Below are 13,492 nucleotides of genomic sequence, written 5' to 3' on the forward strand. Positions count from 1 at the left end.
TCCCTCCGTCAGCTTACCTACCTACAAGTACTTACCTCCCCTTGGGTTGTCTTGTCACCTTGCCTGCCGCTTCCATCCTTTTCATAGGCGCGCGCCGCGACACCACACTAAAGCAAAGTCCTGTTTGCCTCGGAGTGTAGGGTGTAGACCAAGGAACGTCATGGTCGCATTGGACTTTGCTTACCTCACAGTAGCATGATCCTTTTGGTATTCTTCTTTGGTTCTTCTTCGCGCATCCCAGATCACTTCCCCGTCATCAATTTATCCCGTTACATCTGGAGTCGACGTCTCTCTGCTTGCCAAGCCGGCGCTGGGTAGGGCAAGTTGACAAAGGCCGATGGCGGCCCCGCTGAAGAGACATGGCATCTTGGCGGCTTGGTGAGTAAACGCCCTCATTCCTTGCTGCACTATGTGTACCTTCTACCTGCTATGCGGTCTCAGATGGCATCAGAAAAAGTCTCAAAACCTGCAGCTTTTTGACACAATTTCTCCCATGTCTCGCCTAATTGTATTTGGATTTGCGCCAGTGACATTGCTGACATTAACTCCGTTCCAAGTATTCTACTACTCGCATGCACAGCATGGATATCCTCACGGTTTAACAGCAGCGCTGCTTTTGGTCAGTAAACCCACGGACTCTCTCTACCTCGCCTTGCTTACAGATTGCGACATAACCATTGCATGGACGACAATTACTAACACCAAGCAGAGCGGCCAATACACTTCTCCATCTTGACGCTCCTCGAGTCCGGTCTACTCATTGCGATATGGTGCAGACAGATCTCGCCCTGGAAAAGTGCAACCAGCAGCGGGTATCAACTGGCAACCTTTTCAACCTCAAAAAATGACTGGCGAAAACGACTCCAAGCTGGCATCGATGTCGCGCGCAACCCTCGGTTCTTGTTGTCGCCCTATTTCTTCCTAGGATGCGCTATCGTACTGCGATCGCTGCTCTTTTGGCGCACTATCCGCACGATTCACTGCTCTTGGGAGAGCTTCGAGGTTCGTAGACCGAGAGCTGTTGCAATGCTGAAGAATTCCCATGGCCGCGAAGAACTAACACGCCGCGCACAGGTATTCCTCCCAGCTCTTGTCGTCCTTTACACAACGTTTTCTCCCTCCACCATACGACTCCAACAACACAACGGTGACCAAGCTCGATCTCGACGCTGCTGTAATGTTGCTCACTTGCGCTACTTCGTCATCGCCATCGCTTGGGCCTGCGCCACGAGGGCCACTCTCGCCCTGTCAACACAGTCGGCCGGCGCAATATGTCCAGCAGGCTTTCTTCGGTGGGAGAGACAGATCCCCATAGCCCAGGTCGTTACTGTCATTTTGGATGCGCTGCTGCTGTTTTACCTGTGGAAATGGCGGCAGGACACTGTGGATGATGCACCGCAGGCTTGGGGATTCGTGTCAAAACTGTTTCTAGGGTCCGCAGGTGTTCTGGCTTTGCTTGCCTGTTTCTCCCTCCATAACGCTCGAAACACCCGTTGGGCGTTTGGACTTCACTTTGTCGAAATCAGAGATCTACTGACGGACAGCACAGTGGCGTCGCTGGGGCTGATATTGGGATTTTATGTCATGAGTGACATGCATCCTAGCACGTTGGGCATGATTGTCACTGCTTCAGGCGTTTATGCCCATCAGCTCGTCCGCATGCTGCAAACCGCGCTACCCATGGACGGCTCTCTGCCCTACATGATAGCTAGTGGTCTTACGATAGTCGGCGTCGGCCTCCTTTTGCGATACGAGAAGGATATCGCCAGCGCTTCTGGATCTTCGTCGGGAGATCCACGGCTCATTAGGTTTCTCTTGATGTGGTACGTCGTCCTGGTTGGCGTCCTCTGCGGAACCTACCTTATCTTTTACCCGGACTTTAACTCCACCGATACTCTATCCTTCCCTGATCTTCTCTCTGCGGCCAATACCAAATCCGACGCCTGGATCGCGAGAGCGAATCAGAGCTCCACCCTCGAGGTCGCGGCGAAAGAATATCAACAGCGTTATGGTGTGGCACCACCTCCCAACTTTGATAAGTGGTACGAGTACGCTGTCGCCAACGGTTCGCCCATCATCGACGATTTCAGCCAGATAAACGACGATTTACTCCCGTTTTGGGGCGTTGAGCCGAAGGTCCTGCGAGATCGTACCAAGCATTCCTTGGAGATACCGTGGCTTGGCATTGGAGGCATTCGGATTCGTGGGGGAAAGGTCAACGTGGCTCCCGGTACGCCTGGATCCCACATGTGGATGATGACCTCTATGAAGAACATGATTGAGGACTTTGCCGAGCATCTCCCCGACATGGACCTTGCCATCAACCTGAACGACGAGCCTCGCGTGGCGATCCCTTTCGAAGACATGTCTGGACTTCACGGCGTTGGCTTGGAATCGAGGACGAAGCTCCTCAATTCGGAGGATCGAAAGACGTTTGACAGATCCAAGTCAGCAGTTTGGGGTGATGACGATGCTGTTAAGGGACCTGAGCAGCGGTCACCCTTCTTCGAAGACCGCATTCGAGATCAAAACTACTACGACTTTGTTGCTCCAACCTGTCCGCCCGACTCGGCCGCCCGGAACACGAGATGGTGGAGTCGTAAAGAGGCGTGCCGTGGATGTCTCCTGCCGCATGCTATCCGCGTCTTTGAGGCGCTCGAGAACCCCGTTGTGTCGAACTGGACCTCAGCTACAGACCTCTGCCACCAACCAGACTTGGCATACCTTCACGGATTTCTATTGTCTCCGGCGCCGGCCCTTTTCACCAGAGATGCGTTTCCCGTATTCAGTCAAAGCAGGACGTCAGGGTTTGCTGATATATTGGTGCCTTCGCCTTGGAATTACGACGACAAGGCCGCGTACGATGAGAACGAGGACATGGAATGGAGCAAGAAGAAGAACACCATGTTCTGGAGGGGGTCATCCTCGGATGGGTATGCAGCCTGGGGCTCGTGGCAGGGTTTCCTCAGGGCTCGGTTCGTCCAAGCTGCAAATTCGATTATGAGGGTTACGAAACTCCAACAGGATGGTCGGACACTGGTCTTGGGACCGGATGATCTGCCAAATTTTGATGTTGGCTTCGTGAGCAGATGGACCAAGTGTCACCGAGAGGACTGCCAAAGCGAAAAGGATACCTTCTGGGGCATCGGCCAGGACTCACCCGACAAGTCCCAGGTCCCCTTCACCGACCATTGGAAGTACGCACACCTGATGGACCTCGACGGCGCGGGATTCAGCGGGCGATTCATCCCCTTCCTCCGCAGCAAGAGTCTCGTATACCGCTCCGGCCTCTTCCGGACTTGGTTCAACGAGAGGGTCCACGGGTGGCGTCACTACGTCCCGGTCGATGTGCGACTCCACGAGCTGTGGGATCTCCTTTCCTACTTTGGAATTGACACGGAAGGCAAGAGGCGAGCAGAGGCCATTGCGGAAGAAGGCAGGGCGTGGAGCCGCAAAGCGCTCCGGAGAGAAGACATGCGTATCTACATGTTTCGGCTACTACTGGAATGGGGACGACTTGTGGACGATGAGCGAGATCAACTTGGTTTTGCGGTTTGATGAAATACCCCTTTTTTCTTGATCTTCATTGCAACACCGGTTCGATAGCATTGGATGCATGGCGTAACTTGGATAAGAACTGGGCATCCGGCGTTGGGTTGATCAGAAGGCTGGCTCATGCTTGACATCCCGTTGATAGAGCATCTAGGGATAACGAGGAACGAACACGATTACAGGTAGCGGCTTTTGGCCACCTTAGGTACATAAATGAGGACATCGCTGTCATGTGGCACTTCAAGTTGGTTCTGTTCAGATTCATCATTGTAAACTGCTAAGGTCTTCTCATCAGAGTTGTTATAATCGGCTTTCGCATTAATTCATTGTGCTGTGTATACCCACTTCAAGTATCGATAATAACCTCCCGGCCATCGATTCGCGACTATGAGTTTCGACTAAGCCATTCTCCGTGCACTCAGGCCGAGATACCGCTCATTCTATCCGCTGACATCCATCAACAAAACATATCTAATCTTCAGTGTGTCTCTAAGTTCTGATCGGAAGGTTAGGCTTGCCGCATCTGCAGGAGTGACAGGATAAGCGCCTGCCTTCACAATCTGCTTGGGCTTACCTTACTCCCATTGGCACCTTGCATTGAGGCAACCGCCGCAGCAGGCAAGAGGCTCGGCCGGCTCTTGACCGTATTCAATCATGCAACAGGCTGGTGTAATGACATAACCGCGACCCCAAAATGGCAAGTTACTGATTTCTCATCCACCGCGAAACTGCCTGATCACATTTTCTGGTCATCACCCTCAGGACGAGGCTCCTCCAGTGCTGCATGCCCTTGCCTCTTGTTCTGCCTTTTCAATCATGGGCAATAATCGCTAGTATCCTCGTTCCTCAAGTCTACCAAGTCTTCCGAAAACAACGACGGTCGCTCAGATTCTGGCACCGACTTTCGAAATGATAGTCCATCCTCCAAGGACACTGCAGGAACAGCAGACGACAAATTCTATGGCAATCTGGACGCGCCTGCGAGGGAAGAAACGACCTCCTCACGAAAGACAGGTAAATCTATTGCACGTACCGCTACAAAGAAACCAAATGCATCTCCTCACGGCATCAAGATCCTAGTCCCGCAACTGTCGGACAAGAGAGGCTGCTTAGACGTTGTGGCCATTCACGGGCTCAACGGTCATCGCGAAGAGACATGGACGGACTCCGAAACGGGATTGCAGTGGCTGAGCGACCCTTCATGTCTGCCGAAAGACATGCCCACGGCACGAGTGTTGACGTTTGGCTATAACTCCAAGACCTACTTTAGTCGATCTGAATCAGATATACCGGATTTTGCCTCAGACTTACTCTGGGCACTGAAAACCCAGCGTACAAGCGAAGAAGAACAAAAACGCCCCATTGTCTTCATTTGCCATAGTCTTGGGGGCCTGGTTTTTAAACAGGTACGCGCAGTGCCCTCTATTCCTGCTCATTTTCCTGCCTTGTCCTCTTTTCGCGTTTCCTCTGCAATCTTCCGCAGGACTTCGCTGCTTTGTGAAGCCACGAGGTACTTCTTGCTGACAGAGAGTCAGGCCGTAATCATGGCCCATGTGCAGGATCGCCACTACTCCTGTATCTTGGACCGTATTCACGGTGTGGTTTTCTTCGGCACCCCGCATCGTGGCTCAAGCCTAGCTACGTGAGACGAAATCGGCACTCGCATTGTCAAAGCTACTACACTCGGATACGCGACCAATAGCAAATTATCGAGCAACCTGAAAGTCGATTCAAAGTTTCTAAAAAGTATATCAGAGTCTTTCGCAGCCCGTGGGGAAGAGTTTGAAGTTAGAAGCTTCTATGAGACTGAGCGGATGAAGGGTCTAAATTGCAAGGCACCGTGGTCAGCTAGGCATTAGGATCCTCCTGAGCCATGTAGTATGTGTGGAAACTGACAACTAAAACTCCAGGTCGTCGAGAAAGAATCGGCCACGTTGAACTGGCCTAAAGAACTACCCATTGCCTCGAACGCCAACCACTCAGCCATCTGCAAGTTTCCGTCACCAGAAGACTCAAGATACCAGGCTGCTTCTCTAGCCATCCGCGAGGCGGTGGGAAAATTGGGATCAAGAAGTGATATTCGTGAGTAGAAGTAATGGCAAACGCTAGTGACCATCGACATTTCGACTAATGGGCCCCGGGGGTTCGATCCGGCGGCAATGGCTTGTCTAAGGGAATTAAACTCAGAATACGAATACCATCTTGACCAGATCGACGACCCGATACCCAAGACTTGCCAGTGGGTTACATCACATGAGATATGGACTCTATGGGACTCGGTACCAGGCTCAGCCCTCCTATGGATCTCAGCCGATGCTGGCTGTGGAAAGTCGGTAGTAGCGAAGTATCTCGTCGACTTTTTCCAGAAACGAACCTTCGGCGCACATCTCCACACCCATGTCTGCTACTTCTTCTTTAAGGAAGGACTAGAAAACCAGGACAATGCTTCGTCAGCCGTTTCGGCGGTCCTTCACCAGCTACTCTCCAAGCAAAGTCAGGTCATGCATCATGCCATGGCCAAATACCTCAGCATGCCGAAGAGTAGTCTCAATCGCTTTCCCACACTTTGGTCTATTCTACTAGCGACAATGGATGATAGAAACACAAAAAGCATGGTGTTTATACTAGATGGTCTAGATGAGTGCGAAGAGAAGTCCTTGGATGAGCTCGTCAAAGCTCTGGCGGACTTCTTCCAGTCTCGCAAAGAATTAACCGCCGAATCGAGACCAGCCTGTAAAATCGTTCTCCTAAGCCGACCGCTCAACTCAGTCGAACGCAGGTTTGGACTCCGGTCGGGTAATGGTAAGCTTAACATTGGCTCACAGGACAGGAAGAATGGTCGCAGTTTCAGGCTTAGTGCCGAAGAAGAGAGTGTCTCCGTTGCGAAGGATATCGCTCAATTCGTGATATCAAAAGTTTCGGATCTTGGTCAGCAATCAGAATTGTCTACCGAAATTCTTGATCGGCTGAAAAAACGGCTTATCAGCAATGCTGATTACACTTTCCTCTGGGTGTCTTTGGTCTTGAACATCGTAAAAGAAGCTGAAGTTGACGGAATTTCAATGGATCAGATCGAAGCCATCTTGGCCACTACCAAGCTCGAAGACGTTTACGAAAAGCTTTTGTCCGGTCGAGCATCACCTTTGAAGACCAGGAAGGTTTTACTACTCATCCTTGCCGCCGTTCGCCCATTAACTTTAGATGAATTATGCGGAACTGTGGAAGTCAATCAAGACTACCACCAACAGCCAGATGAAAAAGAGTCAAAACGAGCTTTGAACCACTCAGAATTGAGACTCTCTGAGGAACATCTCGGTAAGCAGACGAAGGTGTCAGAGCTCGAGGCCTTCCAAAAGCCCAGAACTGCCAGGGCCACGACGGTCTTATCACCAAACTCCTCATCTTCCGCAGTCAGACCAGTGAAGAAGAATACGGAACGAAGAGTCATCACTAGAAACGGAAGCATAATGGGATCAACAAACCTTACGCCGAAGCTGAGAAATATCGAAAGACGAGGTATGACGGCTGCTTCCCTCCGGCCTAAGGCGAATTATGGTACCATCAATCGACAGCCAGCAACGCAGATGCGAACGGTTTCTAATCTGCAAGAGCTGCAAAGTTTTGTGCACAGGCCGTTCATAAATCATCTACGCCAAATTTGCGGCCATTTTGTCAGGATTCGCAATCAGAGAATATATCTAGTCCACCAGACAGCTCGCCAATTCCTTCTGGATAGAGACAGCGAGCTGGACTTCAGGATGGTTTTTCGATGGAAAAGGTATTCTCTAGCCACAGACCAAGACAGGCAGAAACCAGGAAGCTCGGAGCTTGTCTCGCAATGGCAACATTCAATTAATCTGGCGGATGCAAACATGTACATGCTTCAACTTTGCGCTGATTACATCAATTTGATCCAGTCAGCGGAGCCATTCAATAAGACTGTCTTGGACCACCACGAAGCGAGCGTTTATCTCAAAGACTGTCGCAGCGATCCTCGTCGGGCATTTCTAAGATACGTTTCACGTCACTGGCTAGACCATTATCGACCTGTACGGGAAGATCTGAAGCGCCCCTACGACTACCTCCTTCAACCAAACACTTCTCACTTCAACGCATGGATTATCTCCCATGATTCTTGGGTGCCGGAAGAGCAACGGAGAGGTCTAGAAGCATCGGGTCTCTCCTACCAGACGGGCCTTGGCAGAGTCGAACTACGTCAGGATGATGCCAACGCCAGCCCTTCGGAGGAGAGAGAACGGGAACTCCAAGCGGCTCTGCAACATTTCAATCTCATGGGCAACGAGATTGATTTGTACGATGAAGAGTATATTCATGGGAAACGATACTGGAAAGCAAAGGACTACATGGATTCAGGCGATGCCAGCACCTCAGACGAAGATGAGGAACTTGACAAGGACGTGAAGGAATCGAAGGCAACAATTCCTGATCGTATGCAGTACTATCGCCAACAGCAGAGTCAGCGGGTGGTCGAAAGCATTGCTGAGGGTCGACGCGCAACCTCGGCTTCCATGGCAAACCCGACTTCGTCTCGATCCTGGCTGAGGTGACGATTCCATCGAACTCGGATGCTCACCACCAGACCAGTCGTGAATTAGCTGTAGATATTCAAGCTACTAGACGATGAATTAAGAGACATGACTTCTTCAAGTCAAAACTGATCATTCCGACGGCCGAACTCAAGCTGATGCCAGTTTACGAAACGTCGTAGGGAAGTTGTGAGGTAGGTGAAAGGATACGAGCAGATGAACGAAGGCGGTTCAGACACTCGTGATGCTCGCCATTTCCACACATGAACCAAGTCGTGATAGGATCAATGGAATGATTCATTATAGAGCACATTCATCACTCACGGCTGCGAATATGAATTTCACTTCATTAAGAGGCTGAGAGTACCTTTACAATCCATCTTTTGTTCAACTTTTGCCTGCAAAATATCACGACCTACGTGCGATACGTACCGTCTACCACAACAGCTCTGCTTCAATCGGGGTTGTACTCAACGGCTTTCCACCTGCCTACTTCAGAGCAACGCCTCCCGAGCTGCACATCTATCTCCCAGCGCCGGCAGTCATACGGAAGCACGGGGAGCTACACATGAACAGCAACTCCGCCTAACCCAGCACAAGGAGTGGAATACTACAACGCCCCAAGAGGTCCAAGATACCTTCACTTCCTGTCAGGCTCTCCTCTGTGACTCGGGGATGGCGTCTCTGAGACGCGGGGTCGGATTGTTGGGTGTCTCAGCCGCGACGGATGGGGCTGGCGCTGTCTGACAGGAGGCGCGACTCTGGGCGCTTCTGATAGGTAGGTGTACCGGTGACGCCTTGCAGAGGGTGTCAGGTAAGGTGGTAAGCCACAGATCGCAGTCCGGACCTGTGCTGAGGTCTCGTCTGCAGAAAGCCATGCAAATCTGGGTACTTGCGGAGCAAGCCGGGAGATATCAAGCGTATTGCAGCACCTGACGATGAAGCTGTTGAGAACGGCGGCATGTCAGGGTGACACGAGTGACATCAGAAACGTGATATTCGGGCATTTTTGGGGGAGGGAAGTGTATTTTCACATGTCTTTGATATGATCTGCGTTTCTTTCGAGAGGTAAGGCAGCCAAACAGCAACGCAGGTTAGTCGGGTACCGTGACATTGAGCCTGCGCTGGGTATCGTTCTGCAGGCTGTCACGAGGCCCTGGACGACAGGTATTCTTGATAAGGATATGAATGATAATAGGTGTCAAAGAGGGGCTTGTTTGTTATGCAGCAGGCTGTCTGGGTGAGAAATGGTATTCGTGTATCGTGTGATTGGCGGTCAGGGAAGCGTTGTTCCACGTCTCGGGACTGAGGCGGTGAATAGGAGGCCAAATATGGACCTGACTGAGACTTGGGGGGATCCTTCGTAGTGGTAATCTGTGACACGATTCGCTGTGATTTTGAACCGGTTTCAACAAGTTCGATTACCTACTTCAAGTGAAGACAGCATGTGAGTAATTAGTGGTAGGCAAGACTGAGAGAAGTATGAGTAAGGTAGGTATGCTCGAGGCTGTGGCTCTCGCGGATGTCTCATCGAAAACTCGCAACTCGTAAACTCTCCTCGAGTGACATGCTGGAGCTAGAGCTGTCAGTCATCCGGACTAGTACTGGGGTAACCGAGACAAAAGTGTCGTCAGCTGAAAGCCCTACGAGACATGGTCATCTATAACCGCAAGAAGCCAAATCTTTCATAAGCTACTGTTGATTGGTGCTACTACGAATCTTCTCCTCTTCTTCCTCGAAGAGACGATGCGAAGCAGATACGGAGTAGGTACACAACCCTGAATTTCCTCCAAAAAAAAGCTAGGGTGAGTAAACCTGCTTGAGCGTTAGCCCTCCGCGGCCAGACGGGACGAAGGGAATGTTCCGCCTCCAGCCAGTGGCACTGCTAGGCAAACGATCTCTCGCCTCCGAGTCGTGCTTGGTCCGTCAACTCGCAGGACACTTTGCCGAGATGGGGAGGTATCAGCAGAGTGCCAATACCATCGTTCCCTGATTCCTCTGCAAAGCTAACGGAACGGATAGAAGTGCTAGCAAGGGGTGAAAAGAAATGTCGTGACCTTTGGAGTAGGTTGTGGCGCCTGTCAGTGGTCACTGCCGCCTCTTCTCGCTATCCTATGGAGGGGAGCAAATCACATGTGAAGGAGGTCGACCCTGTGGTTCGTGAAAAAGGGCCCGGCCTCGGGTTCGTTAGGAATGAGAAGCGGACGGCACCACACCACAAGTCCACGACAGTAGGCGACGGTGGGCCCGACTTGCACGAGTGCCACGATGAGCAGTGCAGATTGCAGAAGCGTCGTGCGAATAGCCGTTGTCTGTGGGCCGTAGCCTCTGAGTGATGGATTGAGGAGGCATACTTTTGCCCCTGGCGTGCTCTTCGTCTACTGCCAGAACGGATATCATTCCAGGCTGGGCGGGAGACGGAGCAGGATCAATATCGAACAATTACCATGTGATAATTGAAATTTGGCTGTAAGCAGCAGAGAGACCTTACCAACAAGCTACTTGCCAGCTTGTCCCAATCCTTGTCCCCCGTGTAATTGAGTATGTTGGGATTGGTCCTTGGGGATCTCGATGGCCTCAGCGTTAGGTGGAACTGAAACCTCGATAGAAGGTCTCCACGATAATCGGGATTCTGAAAAGGCGATGGAGCATTGTTTCTCAATCCACTGAATATCATAATGGCCGGCATTGCTGTGTGCTTTCACCGCAAGGTATCCATCGGATGTGAAGATTCAAGGCTCAAGAAGGAATCAAGACTGGCGTGTGCTAAAGTTCCCGAGGTACGTATCCCTAGGAAGAGAGCAGGAAGTCACGACTTGTGAGAGCAAAGACCGGGGATTCATCCATCTGAGTGGGGTTCTGTCAGTACGTACCAATGAAGCTCTGCCATCGCGACAAGGCCCTGCCCTGGACTGCAACCATCTCAACAAATTTGAACCCCAACAGAAAATTTCAAGGGCAGCAAATGAAAAATAAAAATAAAAGAGTAATAGAGGGGGGGAAAGGGAGTGACTGATCTTCACAGCGCTACCTACAGAAGCGAAGCAGGCAAAAACCGGACCCTGGAATGCCATGATGCTTCCAGAAAACGGCGTTCCCACCCTTGTTTCAGGGTCTTTACGTCCTGTTCAAGCTGTGAGCTGTGGAGGTCGTCGAGCGACTCGATCCTGGGTCGTTTCATCCTCTGTCTCGCGGGTTTGCCCGAGGCAAGTCGAGTAGAGTCCAGTCCAATTGCCGTAGTGTCTATCATCGGTCTCCCCTTGTGAATTGCAAAATTCCGGTGTGGAATTTGGATGCCATGCGAAGCGATTCAGAAATGTTGCCAGCTGGTGAGAGGCTCATCTTTGGCCACTTTCTTTCCTTGGACGTCGTCGACGAAAGCGAGGGCGTCAATTCAAGATTCAAATCCCTTTCCCAGCTGCGGGCCCTTGATTGGCTAGCCGCGTCAGCAACTTGCTCTACTCCCGATTGGCTGGAGCAGGCTGAAGACGTTGCTGGCCAATCGTGAGGCTCCAGTCTGTCGCGTCTTCCCAGTCCGCTCTGCTTTCCGCTGCTTCGTTCGTGGGGTTGGAAGAATGGGAACAGAAAACATGGAGGACCACTTCCTTGCGTGGAGAGGTACGTATACTTTGCTCATCCCTGTCATCCCACCAAGAAGCGTGGGGAACCCGGGTACGTACTGCCGTCCCTGAAGGCTGAACGACGGCGGGCACCTTTTATCGATCGTATCCCCAATGATGCCTGGATCCTGTCAACATTTCGAAATCCAGCATGTTGGCCCTGGCCTACTGCGACGCAAGAGGAGTCTCCGCCGTGTACTTATATCAAGTCTCGCCCCAGAGACATCCCACAATGAAGTAAAATCTCCTGATCGCGAATTAGTTGGAGGAAGTCGGCGGAAAGGACTTCTCAACGCACGGCAACCAATGTACAGAGTGACTGCTGCGGTGCGGTTTTCAGGCATGTGGTGAGATCAAAACGGACCAGAATTGCTGTCGCTGGTCGAATGGTGCAGGGTCGGGGGCGGTTGTTGATCTGACTCGATATTGGCTAAGCTGCCACACCACCGCCGTCTACGACTGGAGGATTTTCCGATCTGAATCTTGCCCCGAACAAGCGCCATCTTCACATGCACGGACGAACGCCGGTTTGTGCCAAACGTAGGCGACATTTGCGTGGGTGACTGGTGGGCGCGCGGTGACTGCACCACCTTCAAGAACAAGGCCAATCGACAGTCTGCGTGTTGCATGTTTGCTACGAGACAAGACGTCAGAGAGCGCAAGTATGACCCGGGAGGAGGCATAACGGGAGCGGCAGGACGCCTGATGCATTTTGGGCGGCAAATCAGCTTCAACTTACATGGTTGTGTCTTGGATACTGCCAGCCCGTAGGTTGAAGGCCTGGGTACCACAGCAGTGACAGCATAGGCTGTCTTGCGCAAGATATGTCCAACTCGGGTCTCCAAAAGAGGCTGTCCTAGGATCTGCAGGCCTCCGATGGAAACGGTAGATACAGTAGGTATTGTGGTTGAGTCCGACGTCAAACTATCGAGGCCATCCGGGACCATTTGAGGGATCTGGCATTCTGGTGATGAACCAAATCGACTTTGCCACAGTCTGGCTCTGATCTGCCTCTCAAGCTCCAGAGTTCAGCCGGCTAGCTCGAAGGGCGGTGAAGTTGGAGCATGGCCAGAGTGGGCCACAGGTAAGGGTGCATCAGCATGAGCCAGGCGGTAGTGAAGCACGAGGAGGCAAGCCGCAAAGTGCCAGAGTGCTTGAGAAACGGAGGGCTGAGGGGGAGGCATGGGGCGAAGAGATACGGTTCAAAGTCTCGGTACTCCTAACCCCGTCGAGGTATGTCGGTGCCGAAAGGTACGGGTACCTGGTAAGAGCTTCAGAAGAGAGCTCCAAAGTCCAGACACCAGTGACCAAAGAGACAGCGGATATGGTGCCTGTCTCGCGTTGCAATGGAGCGGTCGATGTGTTGCCCTGCCAGGCATGAATTCGCCTCCCAATAGGGGTAGATTTGCTGCCGGGAGCTGGAACATGACCCAGATGCAAACAGTGGCAATGGCGGGGACGGCGAGAGGATCTAGACTGATGCAAATACCGTCGCGTGTCAATAGCGGCTCCAAGAGGAAGGGGAAGAGAAAGAGGGCGAAATTCAGCACGGTCAATGGAAGACTCAGAATGCCTTGCCTCGAGTCTGTGCGGTAAATGCAGCATTGCAGCGTGGGTGAGGAACGGTCAGTCAAAGGCACTTTTCCATTGCTTCAGGTCTCCAAGTACCTTACCGTACCTCGCTGCAAGCTGCGTCTGATGCAGGTGGACTGCATAGGTTGGGTTAGAAGGTAGCGGCTACAATGTGTCTAGGCAAAGGAAAGTCAGAATCTG

At 51.8% G+C, this 13,492-nt stretch overlaps 3 protein-coding genes across 3 annotated transcripts; 1 reads left to right on the top strand and 2 right to left on the bottom strand.

Moving 5' to 3' along the window:
* Positions 1-337: 337 nt before the first annotated feature.
* On the top strand, positions 338-8,120 carry CTAM01_13375 (uncharacterized protein; the record flags this gene model as incomplete). Its single annotated transcript, XM_060529379.1, has 8 exons — positions 338-378; positions 558-619; positions 710-1,002; positions 1,075-3,544; positions 4,387-4,958; positions 5,463-5,634; positions 5,740-7,068; positions 7,588-8,120. 8 exons carry the CDS (start codon positions 338-340, stop codon positions 8,118-8,120), a joined length of 5,472 nt encoding a protein of 1,823 aa, XP_060376024.1.
* Positions 8,121-12,072: 3,952 nt separating this feature from the next.
* Positions 12,073-12,666, bottom strand: CTAM01_13376 (uncharacterized protein; the record flags this gene model as incomplete). The annotated part of the gene is made up of 2 exons (XM_060529380.1): positions 12,073-12,353; positions 12,459-12,666. 2 exons carry the CDS (start codon positions 12,664-12,666, stop codon positions 12,073-12,075), a joined length of 489 nt encoding a protein of 162 aa, XP_060376025.1.
* A 148-nt stretch (positions 12,667-12,814) lies between these two features.
* Positions 12,815-13,324, bottom strand: CTAM01_13377 (uncharacterized protein; the record flags this gene model as incomplete). The annotated part of the gene is made up of 1 exon (XM_060529381.1): positions 12,815-13,324. The coding sequence occupies one exon, from the start codon at positions 13,322-13,324 to the stop codon at positions 12,815-12,817; it is 510 nt and encodes a 169-aa protein (XP_060376026.1).
* Positions 13,325-13,492: the final 168 nt, after the last annotated feature.

Source organism: Colletotrichum tamarilloi, assembly GCF_030869305.1.
Source record: "Colletotrichum tamarilloi strain Tom-12 chromosome Unknown Scaffold_94.1, whole genome shotgun sequence".
Classification (NCBI taxonomy): Eukaryota; Fungi; Ascomycota; class Sordariomycetes; order Glomerellales; family Glomerellaceae; genus Colletotrichum; species Colletotrichum tamarilloi.